At 39.9% G+C, this 9,690-nt stretch overlaps 1 protein-coding gene across 1 annotated transcript; it reads left to right on the top strand.

The window, feature by feature from the left end:
- Nucleotides 1–1,582: 1,582 nt before the first annotated feature.
- On the top strand, nucleotides 1,583–9,306 carry LOC140235973 (monocarboxylate transporter 12-like). Its single transcript, XM_072315962.1, has 5 exons — nucleotides 1,583–1,923; nucleotides 4,220–4,564; nucleotides 5,489–5,632; nucleotides 6,604–7,773; nucleotides 8,486–9,306. Exons 1-5 carry the CDS (start codon nucleotides 1,824–1,826, stop codon nucleotides 8,626–8,628), a joined length of 1,902 nt encoding a protein of 633 aa, XP_072172063.1. The 5' UTR covers nucleotides 1,583–1,823; the 3' UTR covers nucleotides 8,629–9,306.
- The last annotated feature ends 384 nt before the right edge of the window (nucleotides 9,307–9,690 follow it).

The raw sequence follows: 9,690 nt of genomic DNA, 5'->3' as shown, positions 1-9,690 counted from the left end.
ATTGATAATCGCGGCTCTAACCCGAATTTTTCCATGTTTAACATGAATTCACAAATGAAAGCGAGTAACGCAATGTCCGTTTGATAGGAAACTTATTGATTTCTCGAAATAAACAGTATACATCATTACAATAGCTAGTGCTTTGAGAATCTTTACTCATTTCTCGTATATTATTAATTGTTCTTGTAAACTTCACTTTTATTATTTCTTTCAGTGTGTCATTATAAATCTTCGCGATTGTTTACTTTGTCCATTTCACAATGTACAATGTATCTGCATTAATCTTTGTTACAAAAGAGAGTAACATATTGTGTGTAATGTTTTGTTTTAAAAATGAAAAACAAAGATGAAATATGAATTCGATTTTAAATCACATAGTAAACATATCTTCAAAATGATTAATTTCCAACATTGCAGCCCACCCAACGCGCCTTCATTTCTCTTTACTTTTTTCTATCCTTTTGTAGAATTCACTCCTTATGTTTACATAGTTTGACTGTTTCATTTCTGCAAATTAAAACACAAATATTATTTGTAGGGGGTCCTCTTGTGTGTGTATGTGTGTGTGTGTGTGTGTCTGTGTGTGTGTGTGTGTCTGTGTGTGTATGTGTGTGTGTTTTTTTTTATGATCCCGCTATTCAAAATATGTAAATTGTACCAAAGCAAACGTATTTTGATTTTTGCTGTTATGTTATGTTATGAAAAGAAACTAATAATATGAATGAATGATATAGATTTTTACATGACATGACTAAACCTAAATTGCTTATTTATCCCCCTTCATTTTCCTTTTCCTTTCCTTTCAATTCCTTTCTCTAATAAGTCATTCTTAAAGAGGGGAAAAACCTGTCCTGCTCATGCGCAAAACCGCTTGAATATCAAAATCGGCTTCGCGCCGTCTGAATTCCACGACGGTTCTGGGCCATTTTAGCCATTGATGCCATTATGACCAACGATATAATATATTATGGAACGCTATTGGCGTAGGCTGAGTCTTCGCGATATCTAAAGCTACTTTTAAACACGACACAGGGAGAGACTGAGGAGAACGGTCAACGCAAACGTCGTCAGCGTTCGCCTCGCAGATCTAAAGGTCGCTAATCACGCAGCCCTGATACGCGCCGTTCATACAACTGATCCACGTGTCGATACATTGATAATGAATCGCACATAAAGTAATAATATTTTCAGAGTTATAGCAGTCAAGCAATCGTAGATAGGCACACATCATGCTGTCATGTAAATTCAACTTGGTTTGAATACATACTCATCATCTTCTTTGCCATACTTACATGTACGTTGCATAATTTTATTTTTTTTTACACACTATAGTTTAACCCCTACTAGGCGCCCTGCTGCAGAGAGCTCTCTTTTGTTTCAGACCTTTATGACGTCATCGCGTTTCTTTGAAGAATGAAGTGGGTAATAAATCGCGTACACTTGGATATTGCATTCATGAGGTAATAATACATGACGCGTAAAGTGGGGACGCGCAATTCACTGTCGTTGTCATGCGCGCGACCATTACCCTCAGTAAGCACCGTTGCAAACTTCAGTGAGGAGCCCAGCGTTAAAGAGAACAAGTACATAAAATGTTGATAGTATGTTAATAGTATCTAATTTCTGGTTGATAATTTTTAACTTCATCGGAACAACCATGAATACAATTTTTGCAAAATAGTCATAACGAAACAATGACTGAAGAGGCGCACATGTTATAACCAAAGATAGATCATGTAGGAAATATAAGATGGAAAACGCAGGCCCATTTCACACTTCGCAAGAACTACTCTCGTACACATACTGCAACTCAACCAGCCGGCATGGATGAGCCGACCGCCCTGCCATCAAGCACCACGAGTGAAAAGGACGGCAATCAACATAATGCACTCCAAACAAGATCGTCGGTGGCTGTCATCGAAGGTAAGATTTGGATTGATCGAAAATGCAAACATCTATCACAGAGAGCGGTAATTTGTACTCATGGTCCTCATGCACATGTAATTGTGACCCAACTATAATTGAGGGCCGCCTGTACCACGGGGAAAAAAAAATAAACGAACTATAGTCTCATGATTAATCCATAACAAAGTGGAGAAGGCGATTGATGACAATCTCATGAAAAACGGCTGCCATTTGTTTAGATTTGCTACAACTGTGGTAATTGAAATTACCTTGACTTCAAATAGGTGGAAAAAAGCCTGCCATTGAAATTTCCACAATAGAGAAAATAATGTGATGCATTTCCATTTTCTCTCGAGACGCGCCCGGCCATTCCCTTACACGTTTTGCAGTCATCCGCGTTCACGCAAAATAGGGCATGAAAAATAGGCATATACGGAGATACACTATAAGTGTAGCATGGAAGCATAGACGTACTCCACTAGAATCGATCTTCATTTGCGAGTACACCGGGGTACACTTTAATCGTACCCGTCTGCAACGTGTCGGCGAATGATGTTATGTTCATCGAAGCGTATATAACGCTCATCGGTAACAAAGTTCAAAGTTCAAATTTATTTTCATTTCCATCAAATATACTGATAAAATTATGTACAATGTATAAGCAGAACATACATTCGTAATAATTGCAAAAACGCAAATTAACAAAATACCTGTGATAACGAGTAACAAAATGAAGAAAACACAATTTTGTGTACTTTTTTTTATAGATATACTTGTATTATGCATATGTAGTACAAATTAGGTAAGGATGTGAATGAAAACGGAGGGTCCAACTAAAATACAAAGCTTCTACGATAAAGTTATATCTGCTGCTTAATGATTATTATTGTTTATCAAACTGATTATGACGCTTTGTGTCTTTGTGTTCAAACCAACGCGGGGGTGTGATACAATGATTGTCGTCAGTGTATCTCATTTGTTCCTAGAGAGTGCACCGTTTATAGATGACTGTCATTATGAAGAAGTACATTCATATCTCTATTAATCTTGGCGTCGTTTTTTTTTTTCTGAAAGACAGACGTTTTGTATAAGTTGGACATTCCAGGAACTAAAACGTCAAAGTTGCCCCATAATGATTTTCACGAATCAGTGATTTATTTTTTTTGTTCTTCCATGAAATCAATGAAAAATATCCCTTCTCATACATTTGATTAAAAAAAAAATGGTCATTCATGCTTCAGTCCATAAAACATCTTTCACAAAATGAGAGATTGAGAAAAAAAAAAACCAGCTGTTCAGATAGGGCGACATACAGTAGATCAGTATATTGAACTGTTACTCTCTTTCTATTCAGTAGTGTTTCCAACCCAAACTCACGCTCTCTATCTATCTATCTATCTATCTATCTATCTATCTATCTGTCTATCTATCTATCTATCTATCTTTATCTATCTATCTATCTATCTATCTATCTATCTATCTTTATCTGTCTATCTATCAATCTATCTCTCTTTCCCTCCCTTTCCCTCTGTCATCCCTCGTTTTCTCTTTAAAACAATTTGCCCAAATAACACATATTATTATAGTCACCTGCTATCCCTAATTTAAAAAATGGACAAAATGCGGGAACTCACACGATGATTTATGGATGTTCGAACAGGATATACCAATTAGGATAATTCAGAGTGTCGTACCCGCATTACATTTAAAACCATGGCAACACCGTGTGATCGTTCATTTTCCTATAGTGCACGGCGTAGAGGGGAATGTACTCCAAACATTCGGATTTTGTGAGTACAAATAAGACAGCAGAAGACGAACACAACAGTGAAACTGGGTGGAGGGGGGGGGGGGAGTAGGACAATCCGTTCAAAAAGTCTCGAATTTCAAACAATCTGATGATTAATCGAAGTATCGTCATCTCATGAGATATCGACAATGTAGGCCCTACAACCTATCCCCGGGTCACAGTAGTGGGTGAGAGGTAACCATTCCCTCGATTTTCCTTTTTTTTTTTCTTTCCTTCCTTTATTTGATTTTATGTCAGTTGACATTGAAGATTTTTATTCTGTTTTATAATTATAATTTGTTTGCAGTTTTATTAAGTCATATTTTGTTTCTTATTTATTTTCTGATTGTCCCATATCATACAAACTTTGCTTTTTAGTTATACCCTCCATTTCCATTCCTATAATTTTTCTCATTTTGTGAAAGATATTTTATGGACTGAAGCATGAATGACCATTATTTTCTTAATGATATAATGCTATCTTCGGGTTTGATAACAAGTTGAATCGTTACAACCGTATTACAGTGCATCAAATTGGCATCAACAAAGCAGCATCAACACAGAGAACGGTCACCTCAGCTGCAGGCACGGAACAATTGACCGCCCTGCAGCGCAAGACTCCAACGAGCGACGCGCGCAACAACGACGCAGAACGTGCAAGTCCGCGTGACAGCGCCACCTCTCGACACCTAGACGGAGGATGGGCGTGGGTGATTATGATGGCGGCGCTGTTGACGCACATGCTCACGTTTGGTCTCACGTATGCCATGGTGGGCGTCTTCCACGTCGAACTCCTCGCCGAGTTCGGTCGAAGCGACTCGGAGACAGCCTGGACTGGTAGCACACTTCTCGGAACGATGCTCTTTGTAGGTTCGTGTCTCATTTTGATCATCTGATGTCGACCTATTCCAAATCTGTATGGCAGTCTGTTCAGGAGCCCGTTTCATAAGACTTGTTATCAGTGACAAGTGCCACATTTCTATGACAATTGCTCTAAGCCAATCAGATGGAAGGATATCGGTAGCTTGTCACATCTATGACAACTTGTCATCAGTGACAAGTTGTCATAGATGTGACAAGATACTGAAATCCTTGCAGCTGATTGGCTGACAGCAAATTTGTCATAGAAATGTGGCAGTTGTCACTGATGACAAGTTTTATGAAACGGGCCCCAGGTCTCATATTTGATAAACCCTTTCTATGTTAATGACTAAAATGTACGCAACTTTTACACACACTTATCTATGGACAGGAAATAAACGTTGCACACGGAGGGTTACCAGTTTTCAGTTGTGTTTTCAACAAACAAATATAAGGTGAATTCATTTTTCTGACAGTTATCTCTTTTTTTTTTTATTTAAAAAAAAAAAAGACTGCTTATCAGGGCAATTACCCCCCGAGGACAATAATACCCCGGCTAAATACTAACTAGTGAAAAGGTTAGAGTAAGGATTAGGGTTATTGTTGGGTTTGGGGTTTGAGTTTCGATAAGGGTTAAGATTAGGTTGGGGATTAGGACTAGGGTTAGGGTCAGGGTAAAGGTCTGGGGTAATTGTCCAGGGGGTAATTGAACTAGAACCATAGAATGATAGTTGTAATACAAAGCAATAGTGACAGCGATTAAAATCTAATACAAATACTCTTTTTTTTTTCAGCATTCGTATACTGATATAGAACGACAATCGACATAGAGAGATAGGGAGGAGGGAGGAGGGGGACAACTAGACGAAGATCAAGATGAGTGTGTAATATTGTTTGCTCTTCTCCTATTCCCGCTGTTTGTTTTACACCAAGGCCCGATATCGAGTATTCTCGTGGGAAAATTCGGCGCACGAGCAATCGCCATCGCTGGCGGAGTGTTGTCTGGAACAGGACTTGCTCTGAGTGCTCTAGCGCCCTCACTCGACTACCTGTTCTTCACATACGGGGCACTGACAGGTAATCCTGTCTGTTTGAAAGGAAAGAGAATGGTACATAGTCAACGTGTACAAATTGTCAGTCAACTCATTATTGTGAAGACCCGGAATAATACGTCCTTTGTGATTCTTTGTGGGAGCTATGACGGATTGAATACATGCGTTTCATGATACATGCTTTCCATTTTCACTTAACTGGTAACTTCTTAGTCACTTAGCTAAACACATTGCAGAACAATAAGTAGATTATGTGATGATCGGCTGTTTGCACAGCAAAAGATGATTTTACGTACAGTATATAGCTTGTAAACACTGCATCAGCAACCAGTAAGTGTAGACCCCAGTGATAAACAAATGGATGATGTAAAAATCGATGCTAGTGTCTCTGTGGCTATATAATTAAGAGATGACAATGTCACTGCCATTCTATTGCATCAACGCATGCTCTTGGTTATACTCTATGTCATTAACCCTTTTTGTACCAATAAGTCAAAATAAATGTGCACAAATTTCACAAACAAACCAATGGACAGGAGATGAACTTGGCACACAAAGGATTAAAGAGTCGCTTGGGTATTAAACAGGACCAGTACTTGTGTCTAAAGTTTTAGTAAAAAATTCTTCTGGCGATAAATACATAGTCGGATAATAAGTTAAGTAATATCCGTCCGATCCAAATCCTAGCTGTCTTACCACAGAAATTAGATCACCAAGAAATGCCAAAAAAGAGAGGCGATCTAATTTGTTTTACTGCTTTGCCTGTCATGCTGTTATTGTTATTGTTTTGTTTTTGTTTTTGTTTTTGTTTTTGTTTTTTTTTTTTTTGCTTTCCTGATCATCTGAGTGACATGTGAATGAAATACAAAGATTTGTCCCCCAACAGGATACCACTTGACTAGGAAAGAAAATCACGCATCTTACACGGCGTCAAATACTAAGCGAGCTTCCATGTAGGGCCTAACATATCGTGTATCTAAATCCTTAATTTCATAGGTTTCGGCTTTGGTCTGAGCTACCTTCCGTGCATTGTGATGGTGGGCCGATTTTTTGAGAAGCGGAGGTCGGTGGCCACCGGGTTCGTCGTGGCCGGCTCGGGCATCGGGACTTTCGTGTTTTCACCCACTGTCCAGATCATCATCGACCGCCTCGGCTGGCGTCACGGATTCCTGGCCCTGGGAACAATGGAATTGGCACTCTGTCTGTGTGGCGCCACCTATCGGCCAAGCCTGATCCCGGAGCGTCCGTCCTCTGCGGAATACCAGCGGCGTCTGCTAGAGCTTGAGGAGGATCATAAAAAAGACGTGGAAGATTGGGGCGTCAATGACATGGAGGGTAGAGAGTCTCTGTTTTCGCTGGGGAGCTTTCTTACCCTCGGAAGTAGCAACAACGTGCCTGGTGGTGGGACCAGCAAAAACGTATCCGTGGTGGACTTTACAGCCAGCAAATCGACAAGCAAGCGAGAGTCTGCCCTTTCCTTTGTACCGGGAAAGGACCTCGAGCCGATGAGTCTCCGAATTGACGAGCCGGAGGACACATGTGCAGCCGAAGAGACACGAACACTAACGGAAATCTTGCCATACACAGCAGCAATGGATATCTTCTCTCATAGGATACAATCCGCTACTACCATCGCTGTCCCTGAGTCAGTGCACGCAGAGAGCCGTTGCGCGCGCTTTATTTCTCCTTTCTACAAGATCTTCCTCCTCCTGAAGAATCGGTTCCTAGTGTTATTTGCACTGTCAAATTTCGTCCTTTGCATCGGCTACCAACTCCCGTACGTCTACTTCAAATCGTTCGCCCTGCAGTTGGGTGTCGGAGCCGACGAATGGTCCTTCATCCTCTCTGTGATGGGAATCACGGACATGCTCGGCCGCATCTTCGTGGGCTTCGTGTTCGATCGTATCCTCGGCAAACATCGGCGGATGATCGGCTACGTGACGAGCTGTGTCCTGGCAGGGATGATGCTGTGTATCGTGCCACTGGCATCCAACTACCTCAGCCTGTCCATAATCGCCTCCCTCTTCGCCCTCATCGCTGGCTCCACTGATTCGCTGACTCCCGCCCTCCTTGTAGCCTTTGTGGGCTTGGATACTCTGGGGTATTCTTTTGGGCTGGTCATCGAAATGCAGGGTGCCGGTTTCTTTGTTGGACCCCCAATAGCAGGTTATTTTTTTATACTAGACAATGTAGCTGTCCACGGCAGCTGTCGAATCCATTGGTTGTTGTTGTGGTTTTTTTTTTTCCAAAGAAAGAGACGGTCAGATTTTTTTTTTCCTCCACTAATCATTCTATGATAATCTTTAATAATCTTGTGTGCGTTTATGGGTAGATGATTAAGCTATAAAGGACGAAATAAGACAGCATAAAAGAACGCACCATACATAGTGGCGTTTGCAATTAGTATCGTAAAGACAGATTAAATGGAACAGAAAGCAAGTTTGATAAAACTCAATCATCCTCTGCGTCTCTTTACTCTTAGAATAGCGACAATATGATTATTTTCCTGCACCACGGGGTTTTCTCTAGTCTTGCAGGTCAGTTTAGACCATTTGAAATAGAAATCAGCAAATCTCCCCTCAGGCGATATCGCGTTAGTCGACGAATCGACAGTCCTGTTTGTGTTTATGTTAATTTCTATAACATTCTTCTTGTAAATCGACATTTTGGTTCCGAATAAAAGAAAATCACATTACTTCGTGTAAGTCTGCATGTATTGACTTTACAAAAAAGCGATAACCATAGTTGTTTACCTCTGGCAATGCGGTTCATTTAGCCGCGATGTTTAGAGATGGTAGAAATTCAAAATAATTTGCCGAGGTATAATAGTTGCACTCCAATCAAAACGTCTGTGTGGTTTTTCATTTCAATGCCTCAGGCGCCCTCTACGGTGTCTTCGGTGATTATGCTGCTGTCTTCTGCACTGGCGGGATGGCGTTCATGTTTGCTGGGCTCATCATGCTTTTGGAGCCATGTCTTGGCGGGAAAGTCAACCTCTCTAAGTGCAGACGGTCAAGCTAACTCATTCAGCGATGTCACCGGTTCACCGCTGAAGGCACATCTTCCCCACATTAGACTCTGAGCACTAAATTCTATTGGCCTAGCACACCAACGGGATATGGCCCTATTAAAATCAGCTTCGACTTACAAAAAAAAAAAAAAAAAAAGAAAACGAAATAATAACCTAAGGAAATGAATGACTTTATCTATTTTTTTTTAAAGATTCAAGTAACTTTGTGTGTATGTTGTTTGGGTTTTTTTTTTTTCTCCTACGAAAGTAAATATAGCCATTGTGATTATCAGTGAAACACGGCATTGATCTTGGGTTATGAGACTAAAGAATATGTGTCTTCATAAAGTTAAGAGTTTGATATACTTAGGTAGTTGTGGAATAGGGGCGGTCTTTTAAAACTCTTAAAACCTCTCTTAAACACTAAAAGCCTCTCTTGAAAGCAAAATGTGAATATTTAGTCCCATGCATTTCTACACTCATAAGAACATTTGATTGATAGACCAACAAAATGCAGGATATTTAAACTTTGTCTTGCGAGAGTAACGACGAATGCGTTGGCATGCCTTTGCTACCATGTTCGCAAAAAGTGGCATTCATGAGGCAGCAATTATTGTTTCAGTTGTTGATTTCAATGTGTATACGATGTTGATGTACGCTGACGAAATAAAAAGAGAAATTCATACAAAGCCGAGCATCAGCATAAGTACAGTCATTCCCTTTGACAGAGTGAACAAAAGTAAAAAAAAAATAAAGAAATAAAAAAAGGTTCTTTTGATGTATATGTGTGAGCTCTAATAGTCGTGATGTATTTGATTTTCTATTAGAATAAAGTGCTTCAACAGTAAATATTTATCCAAAAAAAAAAAGAGAAAGTTTTCCTAGTGACACTGTTCACATCAGTATCAATACCTTCTATTTCTTTAAATACCTGCTCTAGCTCGAGAATAACGCTTGGGCTAGATAACAATAAAGCAACAACAATCATACTGACCGTTAAGATTGTTGCATCGCAAGGAGATTTCTTTACAATGAAATATATAGAGAGAATATCATCATAATCATGTGTATAA

This window comes from Diadema setosum, chromosome 12 (assembly GCF_964275005.1).
Source record: "Diadema setosum chromosome 12, eeDiaSeto1, whole genome shotgun sequence".
Taxonomy (NCBI): Eukaryota; Metazoa; Echinodermata; class Echinoidea; order Diadematoida; family Diadematidae; genus Diadema; species Diadema setosum.
The sequence above is the reverse complement of the archived record's forward strand: the minus strand, read 5'-3'. Positions and strand labels throughout refer to the sequence as shown.

What these genes read in the sequence shown, in the direction of transcription:
- LOC140235973 (XM_072315962.1), top strand. Translation starts at nt 1,824, where the DNA reads ATGGATGAGCCGACCGCCCTGCCATCAAGCACCACGAGTGAAAAGGAC. An exon ending in GTCGGTGGCTGTCATCGAAG is followed by an intron (nt 1,924 to 4,219) that starts GTAAGATTTGGA and finishes ACCGTATTACAG; the next exon opens with TGCATCAAATTGGCATCAAC. An exon ending in TGTTGGACCCCCAATAGCAG is followed by an intron (nt 7,774 to 8,485) that starts GTTATTTTTTTA and finishes TCAATGCCTCAG; the next exon opens with GCGCCCTCTACGGTGTCTTC.